Raw genomic sequence first — 24637 nt, 5'->3', positions numbered from 1 at the left:
CATTTTTAACAGTTTTTGTTGTGGTATGCTTTTAAAAGACATAATATGACAGGCTGAGAGGATAATGAAGAATTATCACCTCCTTTGATTTGCACTATATTTGACTCAAACCTTTTCAGCATTCAGCACATAGATAAAAAAAAAAACTGTACACATTGATTATCCTTGCACACATGACATGGCCCTTTGATTATTGTTGCAATTGTACTATAATACAATTCTTGTAAGGTTAACAAAATTATAGAATGCCTTGATAATAAAATTTGAAATGATGATAACTGATAACTCGCTTTTAAGTGATAATGAGCAATATTAATATGCATCTGTGTAAATCCACAATGGTGAATATGTTATTTAACATTAAATACCTCTCTTCTTTATCCATGGTTTTATTGTCAGTGGGACTGTTCTTCTTTGGTGGCACAGGAGGACACACCTTTCCACAAATGTCCTGGATGCTACGCTTGATTTGGCAGCTGCGCGTGGCTGCCTTGGTAAGGATGCGTTCAATGGCTGTAATGCCATCGCCGTGAGTGTGACGGCTCGTGTCCATATCTTCCAGCCAGGATGCAGACAGAGAGTTCTGCTTGGACGACAACTTCTGGTGGAGCTTGAGGAGGAGAGACAGCATGCTCTCCCGGATCTCCAGGATCTCGGTCACCAGCTGAGGGGGTGTGCCTGGTGGGACCCAGCGTGTTGAGGAGCTCTTGGGCCTGACAACCTGGGAGGCTTCAGTGTTGCTGCGGTTGATTATCTCCTGGAACTTCCTCCTCCGCTCCGCTACAAGGCTGAACACCTGAGCTTCACGCAGGTTCTAAGAGAGCAAAGCATTTTTAACAATTTATTTGTTTACATAAAAGTACGTACGGTGAACATTTTAGTATGTGCCTTACAACATCAGTAGAACTTTGTTTTTGTATGGGTGATCTAACACCTAAGTCTGTCACTGTTAATACCATGCCCTATGATTAAAGCTTTATAGACACAATATAAACACTTGGTACATAAATAAATGATGTCCCACCGAAACAAAAGTTGTCACAGCACACACCATTTTAAGTATCAAGCCCACATCATATCAGCAAAATATGCAAACAGATGAAGAGAACACTCTTGTGAACAACATCCCTTCATTCCACCTGCATCTGGGTGCTTTGGCAGATCAGTCTTTGAGCACAAACACAATCTCCTAAAATGGCATCACTGGTAGTCTGGTGGACTTTGATGGATTGGAGGGGTGATTCATTACCATAGTCAGACAAGCACAATACACATAAAAGTCAAATTAAATGTCCATTATAAAATTTCAGCTGACGTGGTTTCATGAATACCTTTGCTGATAGCACACAGAACAACCATATTCCTGGGGAAAATTCAAATCATCCTGATGGGCACTCAAGCCTTCTAAAAGATAGCCATGACCTGACCTGACAAAAAGGACCTGAGCTGCACTGTTAAATAAACATACAAAATATTGCTCAGTCAAGGCAACATCAATCATACTGACATGCGGTTAAAAAGCGTTTACCCAAACCTGCATTTCAAATGTAATTAGTTTCAGCAGTCAAGAGGGAGGGAAACTGCTGAAGCGCAGCATTGCACACACACCATAACACACCAAGGCAGACCTCCTTTGAAAAGCACAAAACAAATGTGCAAAGAAATCCTTTCATGATTAAGACAAAACGTAGACAAACACAGCTGCTAGTGGCATCAAAGCTATCAACCTTTTTATATAAAAGGAAGTAGATAGCTACCTCTCTCCAATTCCCTGTAAGACGCCTGGAGTTCTGTGGAGCAAGTACAGCAAAACAAACAACAATAATAGCAATGATATGAGTATGAAGGCAACCAAACAAACAATGTAAGATGATAAATAAACCGTACGCATGCCAGGGTAGAACTCAAAGAAAATGGGACAAGATTGTTTTTGTTGCTGTAATGTGCTAACGTTACGTTGAACTAATTGTCACTCTTTGTTCATTTTATTATTATAGTATACATATATAAGCTTTCCCTTGTTTTATTTTGTTCGTGGCATACCGGTTCTCCATATTTGCTGCCTCGGTTTGTTGTTAATTGTTAAAGTGTCTTCACTTGTTTTAATTTACATGTTTTGGTTTGTTTTGTGGTTTCTCACTTTGTTGTAAAGCACTTTGAGCTACACTCTCTTTATGAAAGGTGCTATATACATTTAATTATTATTATTATTATTATTATTATTATTATTATTATTATTATTATTATTATTATCATCATCATTTTTAGCATGATAAGCGTTACATTAAGCATGGAAAAGTCAGGGGACCACCAAAGCCACTAGGAGTTATCCTATAGGGACCATAAAAAAAAAGTATTAAATGTCTTTGTAATCCATCCAATAGTTTAATATCCAATAGAAATATGAAGTTGGAGCAAAAATGGTCCTTATAGGATGTGACCCCAAACTTTATGACCAACAACTGTGAAATCTGATATGTGAACTTTTCAAAAATCTGAAGGGGCAAAATTGTTTACACTACTAAGTTGCAGACTATTTCTTGACTGGGAGCAATCACTTCCTGTAGTTTCAACTGGCTGCTTGGCAACCTCATGTTGATGACAAGACACGTCTTTGGCTCAGTCCCTTTGGCTTTGCCGGCATGCTGCTTGTTACTGTAGTAGCAAGGGTGGGGAAAGTTGAATGAAAGCACAAGTGGCATATGAAGCGGCAGGTATAATGTTAAGTCCCATCAGCTGATAATCAAATAGCAGCAGGTGGAGCAAATTCTCCCTTTTCACAGCCTTTCAGATTTGTTAGAGACACTATGGCACCTTTTCTATTTAGATTTAGCCACTACTTGCCATGTGAAAAAGGTGTTTATGATGCTGTTGGTACACACTGTGTTTTGTTTACTTGCCGCACAGAGCCATCAATTAAAATCAGCATAATACAAACGTGTGTTTTGTATGCCAAACTGAACGACTGGAGACCACGCCTGACTTGCATTGCGCTGGTCCATTGACCACTGGAGGACAAAAAGACACCAAAAGAAAACTGACAGCAACCTACAGTCTGGCATGCTCTACACTTATCAAGTGTTAACCTTAACCTTTAGGCAGACAATTGCCTTACAATCGAGCAGATACACAGCAACATTGGCATTGAAGTGTATTTTTGGATACCAGTTCAATAATCATTAGCCTTTTAGCTTAGATCCCCTGTGAAAAATATCTGGGTCTTGAGCATTTAGATGTTCACTTACCTTCCCAGCCACTAGTTTAATTCAGTGCCATTTGTGCTGGCAGGAAGCATATAGTCAATAAAAAAAACTGGGAGTCAGTATAGTCACTAGAAGATTCACTTCCAGTTGTTTTAATACAGTGACATCGCACTTTAATCAATAGTACCGTAATCCATCTCAGCCTACATGCAGAGCTACATCTTACCTGGCCATAGGAAGAAGCTTCGGTGCTGGTGCTGGGAGGGGCCTCTCTTTTCACTTCAGGAGCTGTCTCAGGAACCCGAACCCTCACAAAGTTGATGACATGGTGCAGATTGGAGAGGAGGTTTGTCCCAGGGAACCAGCTGTCATGGCAGTGCTCCTCAATGCAAGGCTCCTGGAAGCATAAGACCCTGTAAGACACTGGTGGACACCAGAAGTCTGGACAGCAAGGAGAGTGGTTGAAACACAAACATCCATCTCACCTCATCCTCCTTGTTGTCTTGAACCTGGTTATCCAAGCCCAGCTCAATAAGGTACAGCACCATGCACAGCACATGCTCCGACATGTTCTGATGATCCATCCATATCTAGAACATATCAAACTATTAGTTTATACTGAAAACAGCCAGATGTTATCCCCCGCAACTATGCCACTGTTGTTAGACTTAAACAATAGTTTTTCCAATTAATTGTCTTTTTGTTTCTACATTATGCCTTTTTCATTTGTACCAATATCTTGTAACATGTCATTATCAATTAGTTGCCAAGTCATATTTACATGTGCACCAATTAAAAATAGCAAAAATAAGCACTTCTAATTTAGCTCAAGTAGTGAATTGAGATAAAAGGGAAGCCCTGTATTATACCACATAAACACTAGCTGTTAAAAGGCTCACCTTGTAAAGGAGAGTGAATATCACAATGTGCAGGGTCTTGCAGTGCAACAGCTTGGTTAGGCCTTTGTAACATGGATGCAGAGGAGTCCTCTCCTTGTAAGGTGGCCATGGGTTGCCGGTGTGAATGCCAGACTGTTTTAAACTAGACAAAATCATCGTCAACAAGAAAGAAAATATCAGAGGAAGAATCGGTAACACACAGAACAGAGTAATTACCACTAGCTATGCTAGCTTACATGCAACAAAAGGTTGAATTTCCGCATAAAGCAAGACAATGATAGAAATAAGAGTTTGATAAAGTGACATTTTACATTGTTCAGAGTAATCCACCATAGAAAAGGTTTTAGTCTATGCAACAGAGCAGCCGACGGGCAGCACAGTCTCTCACTCTATTAGTGATGATGGGATCATTGCTGTATAAAACCAGGGCCAGCCTGACAGGCAATCCATCATATTCAAACAGCACGAATGAGCAACATGAGGCTGGTATCAGACTCTGAAGGTGGCGATGGCAGCTTCAATATGTTTTAACGAGAAATATGCCTTAGTTTCATCTGGTTTAGAACACCAAAATATATGTATTGGAGTATAATTAACTACATCAGTGATCCATCTATACTTTCAAGGTATACCAAAGAAGGCCTAAAATCCCATTATAAAAAGGTTATCTTCCCAACTAGCATTTCAAGCACTCAGTGAGGGACCATTTCGTTATAATTAGCATCTTTACACGTTCCAGCGACCTTAACGAAAATTACCTCGAAGGTATCTCCTTCACCTCCATGGACACGTTTGTCTTGGTAGACATCTGTACCACAATCAGACAAGAAAGATTTCCTCAATCCTATTACAATTTAGACCGAAATATCGATTTTTCGCAACAGCTATCTAATTAGAACCGACGTGAGCACCCGGTAGACCTGACCTTTCTTATCATGTCCCTTCATAGGCAGGTGAGAGAGGTGACCCAATGACATTGAACAGAGCATGATGCAGGCTGGTTTTGTCAGGGACAACTGAATATGAATACTCCGACAAATTAATGGAGTCAAGCATAATGCAAGGACAATATGTGATATACAGTGCTAGAAATGGTTTAATGAAAAAGCATCGTTTATCAAATATCTAAATTATATAAACAAACCATTTCATTGGGAAATCAAGGCAACAGTGTTAACTTACAATGCCGAGTATCTGTCCATTGCTGACTGGACGTCACGCCGATAGACCGTTCTGAGAACGACCATGATGGGGTCAAACTCCTTCTCCCACACCTCCGCTAGTTGAGAAAAGGGAGAGAAATGTTTTCTAACCTCTGGTACAAAGTGACATTGATTCACTTTCTTCCTATTTTCACCTGCTCCACACAAGTGGTGTAAGCCTGCCCCCAAGTGGTCTGCTGAGGACTAATGACAATAATTTCTTACTAATTTCTACCTACAAATTTGAATATAAAGTGTGTGGTCTGAATTACAATACATTACATGTATTTCCTCTCGGTGGGTTGTGTAAGATAGTTCTATTAGTATAACTTTGTTTCCAACTTTGTGCCATATTATAACAATACAATTCAAACAGAAAATACAGCCCAGTGATTTGCTTAATATTCCATGGCACACTGTACCAATTTTAAATTAATTTGTAGTTTTCCTCCCAATTTGGAAGGAACGCCCAATTCCCAATACATTGCAGTCCTTGTAACTGCTAACACTACTGTTGGCCAGTGGAGGGCAGCAGACATATATATCTATATCTAGGAAGTTCACACTATCCTGCAGAAACAAACCCCACTGTGCAGATGCCACAAACAACCAGAGGGCGTTCAGCATCTAAGTTCAGAAAGGTTATTGTCTGGGTCCTGTACCTAATAGTGCGTTCCATTTGTACTCGCATTTTCCGAGGTCAAAGTCGGAAATACGCCCCGACCTCGGATTTCCAAGCTCGGAACTCCGTTCACACACGTAATGCGTTGTTATCAACTGGTATTGCTAACAATGGCTAACCGGGCGAGAACTAATGAAAACAATGAAAATCCGAAATGGAGCGCATTCAACTTGGGTGTGACGTCATTCCCAGCTCCGGCTTCCGAGTTAAATAGAACGCACTATAATAATAGCAAAACCTGACAGCCAGCTAGTCAGCATTAATCACACCAGCCACTTCTGTGACATCACTTCACTTTTCAAAACAGTTAAACAGGTTACAATGAATGTTTGTTAATCATGTCCTAAACTTCACTACAAAATGCCCTACCTTTTGGTGTGTACATGCCCTGCTGCATGGAGCCTCCAGGCTCGAACACTGGTGCTTTGAAGTCAGCCACAGCAGAGAGCATCTCCTCAAAACTACAACTCCCTGGTACAATGCCACTCTTTGGGTTGGGATTCTCAGGAATCTAAGGAAAAAACGCTTAAGGAAAAAGATTGCCATGGATGACTGAATAATAGTTTCCCTTTAACATATTTGTATTGAAGGATACAAGGTCTAACAGCGCGCTGTGTGTACGGTCATTCATACACAACTGCGAGACCATCTCAGCCCGAAGGATCTCGTCATCTGTCATCCCTGTTAGGGAGAGTGAGAAGTAGAACATAAAGACAAACTGACAAAGATTATAGCCAGACATTAAATACCAATTTGCAGAACTAAGATTGTAAGCAAACAGCATGTTGTGTCTTTTAGTCAGTTTAAGCAATAGTGTGCCGGTTAACACAGTTCCTTCTTTTTTTTTTTCTTTTTTTTTTTTAAAACGCCATTTTATTTTACCATAGGCTTATTTTATTATATTGTAATCAGTGTGTTCATTTCCTACTCTCTGTAGACTGTGCATTCTGTGTGCATTCTCCATTGTACCACTTACCCAAATGAACGCGAAGGCTTGTCAATATGACCAGGAAGGTCAGCGCTCCTTCAAGCATCGGCCTCTCCTGCTCAGAGTCCAACACAGCATTCTGATGCTGAGATGCCATGGTCAACAGGTCAACCACTTTAAATCTGTGTGACAGAAGACAGTGTGCACAATGCTACTAATCTGTGTTGCATTCAAAATGTAAAATACTACATGAATGCATGTGTAGGAGTTACCTTTCAAAAACACTTGAGATGAAGTAGTCAGGATCCAGTCTTGATGCACAAACCTGTAAATATATAAATAATAAGAAATTCAAAATTCAAATAGGAACAAAAATCTAAATAATGATTATTGTTAAAACAGTATATAAATATAAGTGAGACAAGATAATTTTCTATAATACAGAAATACAAACCTGGAGCAGATAGATGTCTGGGTCAATCATGGAGTTGCAAAAGTGCGACTGCACATAGGTCATAGCCTGTCCCTTGATCTGAAGACCATTCCTGACCCACATGTTGCTGTGGATCTCGGACAGGCATGCCTACAGCCATACATAGTTTTAATTAACATGTGGCTACAGACTTGAAGGGGATACATACATGAATACAAACCACAAATCTGTTTATGGGCCTCTAGTGTTACCTGGATTTGGAGTGGATGCACCATGATCTTCATCAGCATCTCTTGGTCAGGCAGGAGGCTGTCCAGGTCCAGGCCTTGGCACTTTACAGCCTGAGAATTTTCAATCAAACAATTAACTTAAAAAAAAAAAAGAAAAAGAAAAACAACAACACACACACAAGAATATACTTCAGAGTCATGTCTTAAGAGATGAGAGCCTCTGACATACCTTACTGAGGAACATGGCATAGTAGCGGTGCAGTGGCAGGTGAAATGTCACTTGATTTGGAGCAGGCTAGAAGAGATATAGGAGCCATAAGGAAAAGGGGAGGAGAAGGCTTGCTTGTAAACACAGTGGTTTGGCTTTTAAATTTACCTCATCGATGAAGCCAATGGCATCAAACCAGATCTGCAGGGTCTCCAAGCAGTAGCGTACCACAGTTTTAGTATATTCCTGAGTCTCCTGTTAACAGACAATTTAACATGTTAAAGATTATATAGGGTTAGACGGTAAATGCATGCAGCACAGGATGCTTGAGATGCATGTTCCATTAATCATTCAAGGTCATCACATTAGCACACAGGAGATGTGCATGAGAGCAATCTGAGTGTAAAAACACTGGACTTACTTTGACTTTGCAGTGTGTTAAGAGACCCCACATTGGTTGTGCACAGGCCTCAAGCTCTGCTGCAAATGCTGCATAGTATGTCTGAGACTCAAATTCCACATGTTCATTCAACTCCCGCTTATTCAGGTTCATACCTATCACAGGAGGAAATGGTTTCAAAGGTTAGACAGTCACCACATGATCCATAGCTCTATAATACTCATATGAACAAATCAATTTTTTGTGGACCTTGTGTTTTGACCTTTTGTTTCAGTGTAGACCTCTTTAACCCTAAAATATATGTTTGGTCATGTACATAATAGAATGTATGTGGACATGTGTGTTTCCACATTAGCAAAAAGATTTTCATTCTTAGAAATCAAAAGTGTCCGATGAAAGCAAAATAAATCTCTATTAAACACGATAATTTAAAGCAGGAGCAGTGCAGCAGAAATACATACAATGTAATAGTGGCCCTGTGCACATAAAGTCAGCAAGAGGATACTCCAGCCCACTGTGAGAGGGTGAGTGTTATTTTTAGGATTGTGGTAGAGTACACATGGCAAGTGAGCAGCACTAACCACAATCCTAATTCAGAGACTGACCAACAACTCACTTTTTCTATGAGGCATTATCAGTAGAGAACAGTTGAGGCCAGCCTCTGTCTAAAGCGCAGTGTTGGTATAGGACATCTAACTGAAAATCTGCACAAGCAATCATTTAAATCAAGTGTCGTGTTTGACCTCATGGGCAACAAATTGCTTTGGATATACCATTTACCTATCCAACTATGACTTACCTTGGAAAAATGACACAAAGCTCATCCACAGCATCAACAATGAATGGTCCTCAAGGAACTTTTTCGCCACACTTTGGTGTGAGAGGATGTTAATAAAATCACTAACTAATGGCCAGTAGGTGTTGTTCTTCAACAGAGCCTCACTGCAGTTCACCACAACATGGCGACTGTTCTCTTCATCTAAAAAGAAAAGAAAAAAGAAAAAAAAGAGACAAGGAAACGCACGGACATTGAGGTAATTGCATTTTGGCTCACTTTGTATTTAGTCATTTAACAACAAAAAGAGACAAATAGGTAGAGGAAGACAATAGTCTAAGTTACAAAACTCAACACTGGGCTGCCATACAGGGTAACAATCTTGTCTGCAGTATATATGAAAAAAGACTGCAGTAAAAAAATTACAAATTCAACCTTATTTCAATCAGAGCCTGCACAATGAGAAAGGCCAGAGGGATGAAACATCTGTGCATGTTTTTTTCTGTACAGAGAATGATGTACAAAGCAAACTTAACAGCTGCATTTTGCGCTTTTGAAAGGAGCCCAGTTTTTCCTTCTTAAAACTAATTAGACATCAGAAACATTTGGACAACTTACCCTGAAGTTCACTTTTAATAAGGCAACTCTCCATCATGTAGAGAAGGACTGTGACCATGATGTCCAGCAGCTGACACTCCTCTGTCACATGTCGAGCCAGCTCCTCATTGCTGAACAGCTGCACACTAATATGTACAATGCGGTTGGACATGGTATCTGACTCGTGGCTTTTCATCAGTGTTTTCATGATGAATGCATAATGTTGAACAAATGTTTTTGTAAAAGTGATCTGCCAGAGAGGAAGAGAAAAGCCCATAACACAATTAAGGTTTACTGCTATGATGCTGTCACTTTTAGAGGAGGATTCCATTTGCTTTCAAAACGTAATATATATATATATATATATATATATATATATATATATATATATATATATATATATGACAAGCATCATTTCAGTTACCTGAGAGCCTATGCCATAATGTGGCATGACATTATATTACAATAAAAGGCCAGACATGCATCTTAAAGTGATATTAGTCTTGAAGTCTTGAAAGAGAAAATACCTTGTAATCTTGATCTGGCAACATGTTCAGCAGAAAGGTGACCATCTTCTGGGGAAACTCGTATTTTATTGTCCAAAACAGCAACTCCTCCAGAAAGCATTTATGCTTCAGAGATTCAATAATACATGGGTCTGAGGGCAGAAAAGGCATATAATAAGGTGGCCGTCTCATGTAACATAGTACATTATATTTTCCTTTTATAAAACGGGTAGCTCAAATCAAGCAACAGCTATGACGTCTAATTCCTTTGCACAATAAGTATCACTCTGCACCTGAGAAAAATCAACAAATATCACTTTAAGTGTACATTATATTTACATTATTTTCACCACTTTACCTTGCCGTCAGATAGACCTTTCCTTTCATTATCCATGCTCTCTACAAAGCCACCAGACTCCATTGACAAATACAGTAATAGTACCTCACAGAATGCAGGAGTTGCTGGTCTACTGCTGTATCGATCGGTTTGTTTGTGTTAATGTGTGATTTCGGTGAATCCGAACTAACCCTTTAGCGATAAGCAAAAGAAATAGCCTATGCTAGCCACTAGTGTAGGCTAACGTTACCTACATTCCATAGCAACCACCTTGGTGTATATGTGGGCAGCCAGCCCAGGAGTGCCTATTTTATTGTGGTAGGGTTGTTATTATTATGTATTAATAAAAAAGTGAAATGTGACTATAGCTTTCATATTGCTATACTTGATGATCGTTTTATAAAAGCATTCACTTACTTAAGGCCGAGATAACGCCCCTTAGCTGTAAAATTATTACAACATACCACGGCCTGTTGTGAGCTATTGCTTCAACATATACCTTTGGTATTGCTGCTCAGCTTAACCCTCTTCCTCTGTCCAACAGACTGCCCTGCATCTTGGTCCTCCTGAGGAAAAAAGCAACACAAATTTCAACCAACAGGTTAACAAAATGTTAAGTAAAATCCCAAACATAAACTAAATACATTTGGATTTTCAGATGGTTGAATAATTTAAGACAGGCTCTGATCACTTGTGGGTGGGATTTCTTTACATTTAAAGATGAAATTATTCATACATTAATACAAAAGAAATGCTGGAATAATCCTTTGAACCCTAAACTAAACTTAAGTTAAAAACAGTTAAAATAAGTTAGCTATTCTATGTGTGATGCTGGTACATACCTCTTTATTAGACTCATCTGGGCTCCCTGGTGCGGTCGTTCCTAAGAACACCAAGAAAAACATTTAGCCACAAGTAGCCATTAGCAGCATCTTAAGCAACTGGACAAACAAATGCAGATGCCTGAGATATCACAGATTTGTGATTCAACCCAGTATTCAACATGGGTTAAAATAAGCTGCAACACACTTTGTAATTACTTTTTTTTTTTTTTTTTTTTTTTTTTTTAAACTTTGATTTTTATTTGGATTTTTTCCATTCAAGTACACTAATACACACAAAACAAGACATAAAAGTAAATAAATACATCAAAAAATAAATAAATAAACCATTAACATTCCATTCAAAGCTTATAGGTTTTTCCATTCGGTCACAATGCAACAATTCTGTCCTGTTCAGTTGTCATTCCTAGTGATATCGTCCTCACCCCTTCTGTAATAATTCCATTTCTGCCATTTCCCTTCAAACTGATCCTGCCGCATTCTCAAGGTATGAGTGAACCTCTCCATGTCATAAATCTCCTCCACTATGCTTAGCCACTGTTCTCTAGTTGGGGGGTCACTTTGTAATTACTTATAAATTATGTATACAAAGTTTGATTTCTCTAGAAATATGTGCTGAAGTCTGAACTGTTTGGCGATAAACTTTTGTCTATCTTAACCTAATGATATTATACACAAATATCTGGAATAGCTATGATGTGTGGAGAGTTCAAGTATACTGTGTGGAAAAAGTAGTTTCTGCAAGTTCACAGGTCTGTGTTTCTATGGAATAAAATGTGAAAGAAAACTTATGATTGCTGGAACCTGCAGGGCATGGAAAAAATTTTAATTGAAAATTTAACGCAAATTATCAAGAATTTTAAAACCTTTTTAAAGTCACTTACAGCTACAGCTGACAGAAAGTTAATAAAAATATGCTTTATACAAAGTGTAATGGTCATCTTACCCAATAGGACCACTGCTCCAGCACCTCCTTCAGCATCACCAGTAGCATCAGCAGCAGCACCTTGGGATTTCTCCTCCACAGAAACCAGGCCTGAATTTTTCAAGGCTGACAAATACTTGTCATAGTTCCTTTGAGCATACACATTCTCCTCTTGGCCTGCAACAGTGGAGCAAAACATAAATTGCAACAATTACTTGAATGTCAAAACCTCAAGGTATAGAAAACTATCACAAGCGAATGCACAGTATTTCAAGTAAAGGAGACCTGGATGAGGTATTCTGCTACAAAATGCATGGCTTGAATAAAAATGCAGACCATAAAAACGGTTCTTTATATTTTAACGATAAGTTAAACATAGTATATGCATTTTTTTTTTTTTTAAGTTTTAAAAATGTTCATAGGTGTGACACTAAAGAAACAACAACACAATAACATTACATTTCCTAAAACCAAGGGAAAATAAAACACTAAAATTCTGTGGTATGGCAATGCTTAATAATTATCAACACAAGTATTGGTCTAACACAAACTCTAGTATAGATATTTACCCATGCTCAAGTCCTTGAATGTTTGCTGATTGGTCAAGATCTTTGTCAGTACAGTCCTCATTGCGCCTCCCATCTTTGTGAGTTCCTCCAGGAAGGATATCTGAGGTTCCAGCTGCTGCAGGACTTTCTGTAGATCTCGCTCAGTTGAGGTGTCTGGTAAAGCAAGATAAGAGATGTACTGTTCAGTACTTTGTGAACATAATTTTGGATGTAAACAGTTGTAAAACACAAGTATCCATTTAGAACAACAGATCCTGATTTACATTTGACACGCAACAGGAGATCCACATTATAAATAAAATGTTTTAAAAGAAGAACATGGAATACTTTTGATTACTGGGTTTCTAAAAGACACCGGACACATTTTAAGTAATGTTTCATAGTGACAGCTTTTGTTTAAAATGGTCAGTAGGTCAAAGTATATCATCTCATGTCTTTGTAAAGAGAAGACTGTTGTCCTAAGTGTTTTCACCTGGTTCAATGTATCCATCTCTCAAATACTGTATGATACACAGGATAAAGCGAGGAAGAACCATCTCAGACATCAGAAGAAGGTCTCGAGGTATTGAGGGGACATTCTCCCCTGTTCTCAACCGATGCCGTCTGCAAAACCTGTCAGAAAAAAAACAAATGTTGATGTTGCAGACCTCTCATGAAGATCTGAGAGATTATCCCTCTTTCTCTCCTTCATTAATTCATTTTTGTCTGAATTCTTAGGCATCTTAAATCATTCTAAGTATCAATCCAGCAGGGACTCCATAATGGCCCTGCTAAATCAGAAGGTTGGGTTTGAATATAATTTCATTTTGTTTGTTTTTAAAAGTTGTAGGCTAATACTTGTAATAACAGCAACTTGTAGAGTTGGATATTGGGTTGAGGTTTAAATATGGTTGGTTAGCAACACACAAACTACTACACCTCATATTGCTGTAGACTGTTTGACTGAGAGGAATCAGTCTACAGCAAAGTCAGCTGCTTGATGCTGACCAAATTTGATGCCACAATATTTCATGGCATCAAATTTATATCACGTTTACATCACAACACATTTATATCGCAATAATCAAACTACCAGACCATATCTATGTCATCTATCGGCAATATATAGAAACCTCCAGCTACAGCTGCTGGTACAATAATTATTGTTATGGTTAGCCAGGCTGGCTAATGTTAAAAGGTCCCATAGCATGAATATGTCACTTTATGAGGTTTTTTAACATTAATATATGTTCCCCCAGCCTGCCTATGGTCCCCCAGTGGCTAGAAATGGCGATAGGTGTAAACCGAGCCCTGGGTATCCTACTCTGCCTTTGAGAAAATGAAAGCTCATATGGGCCGATCTGGAATCTTGCTCCTTATGAGGTCATAAGGAGCAAGATTACCTCCCCTTTCTTTGCTTTGCCCGCCCAGAGAATTTGGCCTGCCCATTAGAAAGAGAGACATCATGGCTTTCAAACGAGCAAAGTGGCAGTTGGTCAAGGCCACACCCCCAACATCCACCTTGCCCCCCAATCCCCCCCTCCCCTCTCCTTCTCAATGGCTACAGATACAGAAATGGCACATACTAAGGAAAGCTCATTGTGGGACTGGCTCTAGTGGCTGTAATTCTGCACCAAGGCTGAATTATGGGAAAGGGACTTCAGATACAGTATTAGGGGACCACTAAGACCTTATATAAAAGCATCCAAAGAGCACCATGCCATGGGACCTTTAACCCTCAAAGCAGAGCTGCTTAGTTCAGGGTTTCCTATCAATAAATGACAGAAGCATCGTAATATTCAAAACGGTTGCTGACGGGCAGTAATTCGTAAGTTCTCAAACATAATTATCTGGAAGCTATAACGTTAACAGACTAAAGGTTAATGAATGTAACAAACGCAGATCCGGAAATTGTATTGGTGAAGGTAGCTAGCTCACTTCCCACCAAGACCTGTCAAAACAATACTGGTTGTAAGTTAGCTTAGCCAGCTTAGCAAGCAGCTAACTAGCTTGGACTCACCCACTCTCTCGCATGACATTACTGTCTCCACAGTCACAGGCCCCACCAGCCTGGCTCCTGAACATGTTGAAATCATGGCCCGTGTGATCTCCATTATTGAAACACTCTGCACACAGTGACATGCACGGGGAGATGCCACAGGTCCGGCAGCGATATGCCACGAAATTAGCCGTCCAAACCAAGCCGCACAGAGTCGCGTTGTCATAGGACCGGACCGTTTTGCAGAAATCCTCGAAACCTTCGCCTCCTGCAATTAGACATTTACACCAGTCAAGAGCCTCTGTGTCCGCCGCTGGTTTTTCGGGATTAAGCACAGCGTCGAGCAGCTCATGAAGTTGTCGCACCCCGGAGCTATTGTCAGTGCGATTTAAGTCTGCCTTTAAGTGGGTGGCAGTGGCTTTCTTGTCCCGGCGTACCAGCGACGCCGCCATCATGCACTATGGCTTGTTGTCCACAAATTTATTTTTGTTGTCTTGCTTCCATGTTCTCGGGCTTTCTCGCGATACGGCCCGTTACGTCGTCGTTGGCTGACAGATTTCCAAATGTACTAAAAGTTTTTTGGCCATGGCCCTACAATTTTTTTTCGCAATCATAGACTGTATAAAAAATGAGTCGCAATATTGACTCTGAATTATTTTCCCTTTCCTATAAAAATGTAGTGTTGGGCTTTTATCTTACTCTGCTACCAAAGAAATCAATACTACATCATCAATTTAATCGTATTACTCACAAAATATCCATTAAGGCAGCACAGCAGTTTATGCATTCTATGATATTTTCTCATTTATCGTATTGCATTACTGTTTGGGGTCAGGCCAATCAAATAACAATTACATCCATTAGGTCATTATATAAACAGGCATTAAAATTAATGGACCAGAAACCTGTAAGATGGCACCACTGCCTCATTTTAAGGAAGCATAATATATTGAGTTTTGATAGTTTTGTAAATTATTCATTTCTAAAACTAATTTTTAAGTGTGTGAAAAACCTTGCACCAGAAATATTCTGTCAACTAGTAGCGAAACAAAAGAGCGGAATAAGAACTAGAGGCACAATAAGTGGTAGGCCTAACTGTATAGCGGCAAAACGTAAAACAACATTTGGTCAGACATAATTTTCAGTAAGAGGCATAAAATTGTGGAACGCCTTACCATTAGAAATTAAAACATTGACAGAACTCAAGGGTTTTAATACACATTTAAAGCAATGGCTGAAACTGAAACAACTCTGTGAACACTGACTGTACAAGATACAACACAATTCATACAAACACAATGTTGCATATGTTAGCATGCACATACATATGCATACTTTTGTGTTCTTGTATTGTTAAATGTGTCTAAACTCTGTTTTATAGTGATTTCTATATTCATTTAAGTCCATATTTTATTTCATGTATGGGATGTATTTATTGTATGTATTTTAATAGTTAAAAATGTTTATATTAATACTCATTAAATAAACAATATATTTCTGTTTTAATTTTAAAAGCCTAACCAGGGACAGGGGTTGCAAATTAGTCATGGCTATAAACCTGTATGCATGGCATCTACTTTGTATTTTTTATAAGGCAATGTTCTATGCATTTGTCCCTGTCAAATAAAAATTAAATAAAAAAATCATATTCATATATCTCAATTTTCCAATCATAAACCATAATTTTCAATTAATGGAAACGAAATAAAATTTTAAATTACATCAATCATACATTTTTAAAACAAGAAAGATATTAAAACTTGAATCTACATTTTTATAAACTGATTGATTTCTGTCTGAGCCCCTGGCATTTTCTGTTTTTGTATGTTTTGTTTACCATAATTATTTGTCAATAAATGAAAGCTATTTTATGCTCAGTGTGCAATGAGTGAAAAGTCTTGCCTCGATTAATGCACAGTTGGAGGAAGGTCTGGCAAAGCGAGATTAATGCACAGTCATCCGTGCTGTTTTGTTTTCTTGTTTCTAAGTAACTGATCAAGCCAACTAAGTGCTCACATGCAATGCTGTACGGAGAGGGCCAAATAGGATAGCATTTAGTAGGTACTGTAAATTATTGAATTATATAATCCCACTTTGTTACACTTTTGTTACACTGTTTCACATTTTAATTATTATTATATATTTTATTATAGGCCTATTTGTTTATTGCATTTCCATTTTTGTATTTATTTATTATGATGATGATTAATTATTTGATATTTTTCTGGCAATCATGTTATCAGTTGTATTGAAATTAACTAAATCATATTCTAAAATGCCTGTTTGATACAGCATAAAATACATTATTTCATAAAACAAACCAAAAATGCACGTAGGAACCATAGACCATTAATATTAATATTTAAAGTCTATTGTAGGAACTACCAGCACGCGTTCCGGGGTCAAAGTCGGAATGTTTTGGATGATGCACGCATTGTTAAGGAAGTTGTCTTCAACCATGCTCAAAATAAAACTCCTGTCTATTTTAGTTGAAGAATAACGGTTTTAAACAACACATCGGGGTTGTCGCACAGCGTGCACACAGGTTTGGGTCATCATAGTCGCTAGTAATGAAACTAAAAGAGTTAGAGAGTTGGCTACAGCAAGTGGACGCGTTTGAAGAGCCAAAAATTCTTCTTGAGCAATATCCAACCAGTCCTCATATTGCTGGTAAGGTGACAACGTGTGATCATAGGATAGTTTGCTAATGTCGCATATTGTTGTTAACTTTTTTTTTTTTTCACAGCATGCATGCTTTATACAATCCAAAACACGTTTAATGACATTGAGGGTAAACTAGTGGCAGATCTGGGATGTGGCTGTGGAGTCTTGAGCATCGGGGCTGCGATGCTTGCTGCAGGGTGAGAGCATCTGACCATCATCAATGCATTGTTTTCAATCATGTCAACAAGAATTTTAAACAAATGTACTTTTCAATCAGCTTCATTCCTCATTCCCTTGTCTCCCTCTCTCTCTCCAGTTTGTGCGTCGGCTTCGACATTGACAACGATGCACTGGACATATTCAGAAGAAATGCAGAGGAATTTGAAATTTCTAACGTGGATCTGGTCCAGTGTGACCTGTGTTCTCTGGAGGCAGAGGCTTATGCCAAAAAGTTTGACACCGTAATAATGAATCCACCATTTGGGACAAAACACAACCAAGGTAAGTACACAGTTTCACTTTTAGTTTTGTGCTTCTATAAAGATGGGGGACATTTGACAAATTAAGCAGAGGCCAAGAGATCCTCGCTTGTAGTCCCATTTTGTGGGTCAAGGTACAAAAACTCTCGAGCATACAGTCCCCATGATGCAACCCAATAACATCTTTCAGTAGGACCTCCCTGTCTTATCTTAAGTCCACTTCTAAACTCTGACATCAGAAGTGTTTATTTTCTGAATACGGTTACATTATTATGCCACATTAAGGTCATATGGCATAGATTGTAGAAATGGGAAAGATTCCCATTGAGTAGTTCTTGTTAAATGTATACTGATCTCCATGTGTTGGACCAGTGGAGTACCCCTTTAAATAAGTGTAGCCCTATTGAGTTACATGTATGCGTTTAACTTCAAATTTGTTTTTATTCAAGGCATGGACATGAAGTTCTTGTGGGCTGCTATAACAATGGCAAAGACAGCAGTGTATTCACTCCATAAAACATCAACACGAGAGGTAAGTTAATTTACAGCACTCTGGTATTAGACTGCGCTTTTCAGTCCAAGTTAAGTCCCTGAGGGAAAGCCAAAGTCAGGTTACATCTTTCAGGTCTAATTGATGACCCTAACATGTGATTTTACATATCTGTAACCATGTCCTTTCAATGAAAAGGTCAAAACTTGAGAAATACTTTTAAGCCTCAAGTCCCACAACAGTCAAGTCAAATCTCAAGTCCTCATTTTTATGACTGACTCAAGTTTACATCAGTAGTGTGAAGACTGAAATACAATTCATCCGATTACAGCACATACAAAAGAAGGCTAATGACTGGGGAGTGAAAATGGAAGTAATAGCAGGTAAGAATAATACAGTACATCTTCTCTCTAACTAAAATATTCAAACACTTACTATGTACTCTCTTTACAGAACTAAGATATGACTTGCCAGCATCTTACAAGTTCCACAAAAAGAAGTCGGTAAGCTAACATACTGTTACACTACTGAGGGACGCATTTTGTGTTTGTCTCAAACTGTAATTGACAAAACGCATTCACACAGATCTTGATTAATAGTTATAAACGTTTTATTTGCTATTGACATATGCAAACTTAAAATAAAAATAGCAGACGTTCTCATCAGTCATTGTAGGAAATCTCCAAGGAAAAAAAACAAAGGCAAACAGCTTCTAGATGTCACACAGGTCTTACAAAACCTACTACATGTTCATGTGTAATTAAATTACTGTCAAACAAATTTATGTTGAATATGATAAAATCAAAACCATCCTAAGAGGAGAAATAAGGTACACAAATAATGTGAGGCACAATATACAGGGACTTAAAAGGCTGAAAACTGACAGAGCTTTGCAAATTGTTGTCTAGGTTGACATCCAGGTGGACTTCCTACGATTCTCCAAAGCCTGAAGCTGTCACTGGAATGGATTTAATTGCCTCTGCATTCTCAAGGTTTATAATAAATGTTTTCACAAAAGAAAAATTCTGGGTGTGACCTTGTGACTAAGATCCGTTTTCAGTTTTGATCATCTTTGCTGCGGGACCATCAGCGTCTTCTAGTTCTCTCTTTGGGGCTTTGGGAGCTAGAAGAAAAATCACCGTAGATATAATAATGTTAGAGTCGATAAATATCTTGCCATTGAACCACATTTTGAAGGTCTGCAAGATGCTGAACTTACCATCGTCCTCATCGTCACTTTCAAATTTAGTCTTTTTGCCCTTGTACTGAGTTCTGCCTTGATCTCTGCCACCTCTTCCCCTTCGGCCTCCTCTTCCTCTGCCACCTGATCTTCCTCTGCCAGCTGTTAAGACCGACAAGATACATCAACATAAAATCAAATAGAATAAATTATGATGGATTTACAAATTCCTTTAGATCAGTTTGAAAATGGTATGTACCTCTGCTTTTGGACCGGTTGTATGATTCTTGTTGAGCTTCGATGATCTTCTTCAGTTCCTCTTTCTCCTCATCCCCCTCAAGCACCTGCCATGTAACACTGTTGTTCTTGATTTTCAATTCCCCTCCTTTCGCCTCTTTGGCATTATCGAACGCTTCCTTTGCAATCCCATCGAAAAGGAGGGTGCCCTTGTTGAAAGTAAAAAATACATCATTTTTACTACATCACTCTTTACCCTGAGTGCAAGGCTTGAGTGGTGGAGGGCTTCCTTACCTCTTTGGCCCCTCTTGTAAAATCAACCCACTTTATCTTTCCATGCCCAGAGAACAATTCATGAAAGTCCTCTCTTGAAACATCCTCAAGCTCTCCTGAAAACCTCAACAGGCAACCCGTCTGTTCATCCAAAAGCAGACCCTGTAACCCAAATGACATATTACTGTGACCAGAGCCCTGCCAGGAGAATGTACTCTTGTTAGCACTGAGGAGGACCTTACCATTTCTTTGTCTTCTGCATGTTTCTGCTGTTGTTCCTTGTCCCTAAAGATTTGTATTGGGCGGGGGAGGGTCAGTAATTTTTCACAAAATGTATAGTATATTTTAGGACAGAAAGGTGTTGCTTGTGTACTCACTGTTTAGCTTTGGCTTTGTTCTCCGCTTTGAACTGTTTTCTCTCTTCTGCTTTCTTTACATGGTAGTCTTCTCTGAAAGCAGGACAGCAATGACAGGATTATCACTACTACTACTACTACTACTCCTCTAAAAATGACTATAAAAACTACTTAAAGTTAAAACAGTCACAAAATCTATTAAGTTTAATGTTTAATCTATTAAAATTAATGTGCTGATCTGGCTTAAGGTCCGACAGACTAGAGGGATGCAAAACCTTTGCACATACTGCATTTACTTTCTCCCTCCAAGTTACTTACATTAAGCGGAGTAACTCTGCATTAAAATAATCAAATATGTCACTCCCACTTTTTTTTCCCCTTTCAGATCTTGAGCGGACGTTGTTTCTCAATCAAAACACAGCATTTGTCCACTGCAGATACATTTTAAACCAAGAAGCAGTACAACCTACCTGGATAACACAAGCATCTCGTTGTCTTTGAATGATTTTATGTCTGAACGTTCAAGGAACTGCTTAGATGAATCTTCTGTGTCAAAACAGATAAACACTGATCCCTGTAAAAGAATAACTTCAAGTTATTAGAAAAACGCCCCCAGAGTCACTGGAAAAAATTCATTTGGAATTGTTAAACATATTTAATTTACCTTGAACTGCCTTTGTAGGTTTCTCCTCATCTGAATGTTTTCTATTGCACCTTTCCCATTTAGCCACTCTTGAATCTCATCAAGGGAAGTTTCGAGAGGAAACCCTTTCTAGATGAGAAAAAGCAAAGAACAATCACTATGTACAAAAATGTGACAGCATTTATGTAAATTTAGCACAGATACGGAGTACCATGACATGAAGAGGTTAGGTAGGAAAACACCCGGTCTATAGTTTATAGAATGTAAATGTATACTTAGGTACACTTAGCTAAATCAGTCTATAACAGTCCTGCAATATACTCTACCTTCATGAAGGTTATAATGTTCAGTTCTTGTTGAAACTGTTTTAGAGAGGTGTTGTTCAACTGAGGATGTAGTCGTGTTACTATTAGTTTTTCCTGCCCATTTATATCAAAGAGCATAGATAGGCTAAAAGACAGAAACACCTCTCTGTTCAAGTGCAGTTGAACCAACACCTCTCTTAAACAGTTTCAACAAAAACTGAAAAGTAGAACCTTTATGAAAGTAAAATATTCCACAGAACATTTGTATTACACTGCATTAGTTTTAGCTAGGTGTACCTAAAAAATAAATACATGTTTTAACTGAAATAAGAATTCTAAATTAGTGTCCATTCCATTTAAAAACTTACTATGTACACAGATTTGTGTTTAAGAGCATCTTTGTAATCATCATTCACTTCGGGTAAGGGTTTGTTTGGAGACCTCCTGATTTTAGTCTTGTCTTCACTCATTTCCAAGAGGCCAGTCTTTGATTTCTGGAGAGCTTCAACGATGATGTTGGTTTCTGTAGTTAAAATTTTCAGTCTGGGAAGACATTACAGACGTTTCAACAAATACTCTGAACTCAAAGGGGAATAAAGGCAATTTATTACTACTGCACTGCTCTTTCCAAGTACTTAGGCTTGATTAGCCAGTAAAAGTGCTGACTCACAATGACTTCTGTCTACATAAACCTCCAAATATATACTTTAAGCAGTTGGATTTTGCCCAGTTGTCAATACGACAGTCTCCAAGTCTAATGACACTTATTAATATCCCTTAAATTCAGCAAAATGTTACTTTCTTAATGGAGGTGTGTCTGTCTTTATGTGTGTATGATGTGGCTAGGGACAGGGTGAGGACATTTGCTAATCTTGTCCCGTTTGCCATGACTCACACAAACTGATTAGTCATCACTGTCTTTCTCTCACAAACACCAGTTTTGCTTTCCTCCCGTCAGCTTATTGAAAAATTCTCCACCTCACCATTCCTTGGTGAACATGGCTTTTAGTTGACGTTTGCCATATCTTGTTACGGAAGCTTCAGTATCTGATTCAGTCATGTTGAGGTGGTGAGACCCCAATCAGGGATGTCAAAGCAAATATTTCCTCATCAGCTGTTAAAAACAAAGCACACATGTGCGTTGCAAACAATTTTGCCACAGCCTTTGATATGTTAATCATTTGGCTAGTGTTTTGGGGATGAAGTCCACATGCTGTGAGATGCCAGTATCACATATTTTGGTCAGTGACAACTACGGTTGCTTTCCACAAGAATAATACACTAGTACTACACTTGTCTACATGTAGAGTGGATTACTTTAGTATTCTGTGATCTCACACACTCCCTTGAGGTTAAAGGTGGGGTCAGAATAGCAGAGAGCCACCCAAACAATGAAATAACAGCAGTGTGATTGCAGGTTACACTAATATTACCTATAGTACGGGCACAGATAGTGCCAGCCACCGTTATTTGCTGGACTCACCTGCCTTATTTTAGATCCTTCTGCACATGTCTCAACATGCAAAACTTGTAGAGGATGGTAAAGCATGGGACTAGATTTCTTAATTTTGCTGTAGCCAAAATTCCCTGTGGTACTATGCTGCATAACTGGATTTCAGTTCAGTTTTAGAGCACCCCAGCAGATAAAATAAGTGTTTGAGGGTTATCACTTGGTTTTGTGTTGTTTAGGACGCCAAATGTAACAAAACAATGAACACCAAGCTTTTTGAAAAAAAAAAAACTGTGCTTAAAGACACGATTTTATTTTAGCACCCCAAAATGTCCCCCCAGGTCACTGTTTATTAGAAACTCAACTAAACTGTGTTGATATTACACAAAGGATAGCAATTAGTGAATATATGACTAAAATAAATGTGAGTAATATTTGTTTAGTAATTGTTTAACAGTAGTTAAACAGAATGTGATATAGACGGGTATAACAAACCTGTTGAATTTGAGCATCGTCTCCAAAGGCACCCAGCCATCATCAAGTTGCAGTTGTTCTTTGAGAAACTTGTCTCTCGGAAGATTGTGATCCCCGAAGTAGTACTAGAGGTGGGAATTAAAGACATTTTTAGAGCTGAATTTAATAGACTTTTACTAAATAATATATAAAATATATAACTACTACAATCTGAATTACCTCTATCTGTCGTGCCACTTTCATCTCAAGTGGAGTCATCTCTTCTTTCTTTTCAGCCATATTGTTCTGTGTAGAAAACAGTTATCCAAACAATTAGGAAAAGATTTAATAGATATAACCCATTTGTGAATTATATCATAATTCTAAACATGAAAAGTTAACGTTGGCATGAACAGGAAACAGTTCTCGTTTATTCTGATGTATTTAAGAGTCCGACTGTATGCCGCTATTGCTGCTAGCTTGATAGCTAACATGCTGGTTTATAAACTGCAGCTGTGACGTTGACGTTACACCGGCCACGCTTTTTTTCCGTACACTAAAAGTCACAGCTTTTGATAGTAGCTACATGTTTTATCCAGTGTTATATTTAGTCAGCCGCAAATTACTTAATAACGTTACGTAGGTTAACGTTAAATTAGTAATTTAGCTACACTCTGCGCAACTCCCATACTAGCAGAAGCATGCAGCTCAAACATGCTAGGCGAGAATGTCTCCTCTGTTCTTTAGTAGCTAAACCTACCGAACATTTCCATGGTGATATATTAGAAACCATAAAAGACATTTTACACATCTTGAAAGGTTATACTTACGATACGTTGAGTCTCAGCTAGAAGCACTTTCAGCCGTTGAAACCAACAATCTTCACTTCTCTGCTTGCACGTTGTGGAAGTGCTGCGTGCGTGCTACGGAACACACCGAGGACCAAAAAGAGATCGTCTCCGCGCTACCTCCACTGTGGCTGTGACTCTCCGGCTGTTTTCAAGACTGTATGGCTGCAGCCTGGAGCGTCCCATGTCATGCCGTCCCATGTCATGCCGTCCCGTCTGGGGCCATCCCCGACCTTCTGCTTTTCAAAATAAAAGCTCGCGTCTCATGCCATCCGTCCGGAATAAAATACGTATTAAAAATACGTTTTTATAAAGCCATACGCGCCTCGCTGTTTTCATTGTTTTATTTATAAAGTTGTATTCTTTTAGCTTACTTATGTTCTGTTTTTATTGCATACATCTTTTGATATTGCCTTGTTTCTTTAGGCTATATCCTGTCTTAATTATGTATTTTTAAGTCTAATAAAAAGCTCTTTTAATTTACTTGTTGAAACTTGCTATACAAATACATTTGCCTTGCCTTTATATTACAACAGTCTTTACCT

The 24637-nt window shown here is 38.5% G+C and overlaps 3 protein-coding genes across 6 annotated transcripts in view; 1 reads left to right on the top strand and 2 right to left on the bottom strand.

The window, feature by feature from the left end:
- ubr3 (ubiquitin protein ligase E3 component n-recognin 3) overlaps positions 1–15224 on the bottom strand; it is a 46879-nt gene extending 31655 nt beyond the window's left edge. Inside the window, exons 1-24 of one of the 2 annotated variants that reach the window (XM_039817841.1) lie at positions 14736–15224; positions 13209–13348; positions 12737–12889; positions 12189–12344; positions 11243–11283; positions 10900–10966; positions 10085–10215; positions 9579–9807; positions 8985–9164; positions 8207–8340; positions 7954–8040; positions 7807–7872; positions 7599–7688; positions 7369–7497; positions 7187–7239; positions 6963–7096; positions 6582–6667; positions 6356–6497; positions 5285–5381; positions 4103–4244; positions 3689–3793; positions 3430–3600; positions 1758–1790; positions 369–814 (exon numbers count right to left, since the gene is read on the bottom strand). In XM_039817841.1, coding sequence (XP_039673775.1) covers positions 369–814; positions 1758–1790; positions 3430–3600; positions 3689–3793; positions 4103–4244; positions 5285–5381; positions 6356–6497; positions 6582–6667; positions 6963–7096; positions 7187–7239; positions 7369–7497; positions 7599–7688; positions 7807–7872; positions 7954–8040; positions 8207–8340; positions 8985–9164; positions 9579–9807; positions 10085–10215; positions 10900–10966; positions 11243–11283; positions 12189–12344; positions 12737–12889; positions 13209–13348; positions 14736–15169 — 3446 coding nt within the window. In that variant the 5' untranslated portion in view covers positions 15170–15224. The remainder of the gene's footprint in view (positions 1–368; positions 815–1757; positions 1791–3429; positions 3601–3688; positions 3794–4102; positions 4245–5284; positions 5382–6355; positions 6498–6581; positions 6668–6962; positions 7097–7186; positions 7240–7368; positions 7498–7598; positions 7689–7806; positions 7873–7953; positions 8041–8206; positions 8341–8984; positions 9165–9578; positions 9808–10084; positions 10216–10899; positions 10967–11242; positions 11284–12188; positions 12345–12736; positions 12890–13208; positions 13349–14735) is intronic. The other variant, XM_039817842.1, reaches the window with a different exon arrangement.
- Positions 15225–17126: 1902 nt separating this feature from the next.
- mettl5 (methyltransferase like 5) lies at positions 17127–20894 on the top strand. Of its 3 annotated transcripts, none has more exons than XM_039818480.1 (7): positions 17127–17384; positions 17461–17575; positions 17695–17879; positions 18307–18389; positions 18679–18730; positions 18801–18850; positions 20779–20878. In XM_039818480.1, exons 1-7 carry the CDS (start codon positions 17285–17287, stop codon positions 20839–20841), a joined length of 648 nt encoding a protein of 215 aa, XP_039674414.1. In that variant the 5' UTR covers positions 17127–17284; the 3' UTR covers positions 20842–20878. The 3 variants fall into 3 exon arrangements, with proteins under 3 accessions (XP_039674414.1, XP_039674416.1, XP_039674415.1); XM_039818481.1 differs by lacking the exon at positions 20779–20878 and adding an exon at positions 19256–19370 and having other exon boundaries at positions 17128–17384; XM_039818482.1 differs by lacking the exons at positions 18679–18730; positions 18801–18850 and having other exon boundaries at positions 20779–20894.
- On the bottom strand, positions 18936–24239 carry ssb (small RNA binding exonuclease protection factor La). The gene is made up of 12 exons (XM_039818479.1): positions 24075–24239; positions 23485–23550; positions 23287–23390; positions 21710–21884; positions 21058–21165; positions 20864–20967; positions 20415–20486; positions 20280–20322; positions 20059–20199; positions 19787–19973; positions 19567–19689; positions 18936–19470 (listed from the first exon to the last, which is right to left on the bottom strand). The coding sequence occupies exons 2-12, from the start codon at positions 23542–23544 to the stop codon at positions 19391–19393; spliced, it is 1197 nt and encodes a 398-aa protein (XP_039674413.1). The 5' UTR covers positions 23545–23550; positions 24075–24239; the 3' UTR covers positions 18936–19390.
- Between the last annotated feature and the right edge of the window lie 398 nt (positions 24240–24637).

Source organism: Perca fluviatilis, chromosome 12, assembly GCF_010015445.1.
Source record: "Perca fluviatilis chromosome 12, GENO_Pfluv_1.0, whole genome shotgun sequence".
NCBI lineage: Eukaryota > Metazoa > Chordata > Actinopteri > Perciformes > Percidae > Perca > Perca fluviatilis.
Note: the sequence above shows the minus strand (reverse complement) of the source record. Positions and strands in the feature narration are given on the sequence as shown.

Excerpts from the sequence above, each read along its gene's own strand:
- mettl5 (XM_039818480.1), top strand. The coding sequence starts at position 17,285 with ATGAAACTAAAAGAGTTAGAGAGTTGGCTACAGCAAGTGGACGCGTTT. Across the intron at positions 17,385-17,460 it reads AACCAGTCCTCATATTGCTG|CATGCATGCTTTATACAATC; the intron begins GTAAGGTGACAA and ends TTTTTTTCACAG. Across the intron at positions 17,576-17,694 it reads GCTGCGATGCTTGCTGCAGG|TTTGTGCGTCGGCTTCGACA; the intron begins GTGAGAGCATCT and ends CTCTCTCTCCAG.
- ssb (XM_039818479.1), bottom strand. The coding sequence starts at position 23,544 with ATGGCTGAAAAGAAAGAAGAGATGACTCCACTTGAGATGAAAGTGGCA. Across the intron at positions 20,968-21,057 it reads ACCTACAAAGGCAGTTCAAG|GGATCAGTGTTTATCTGTTT; the intron begins GTAAATTAAATA and ends ATTCTTTTACAG. Across the intron at positions 19,690-19,786 it reads CAACCGGTCCAAAAGCAGAG|CTGGCAGAGGAAGATCAGGT; the intron begins GTACATACCATT and ends CGGTCTTAACAG.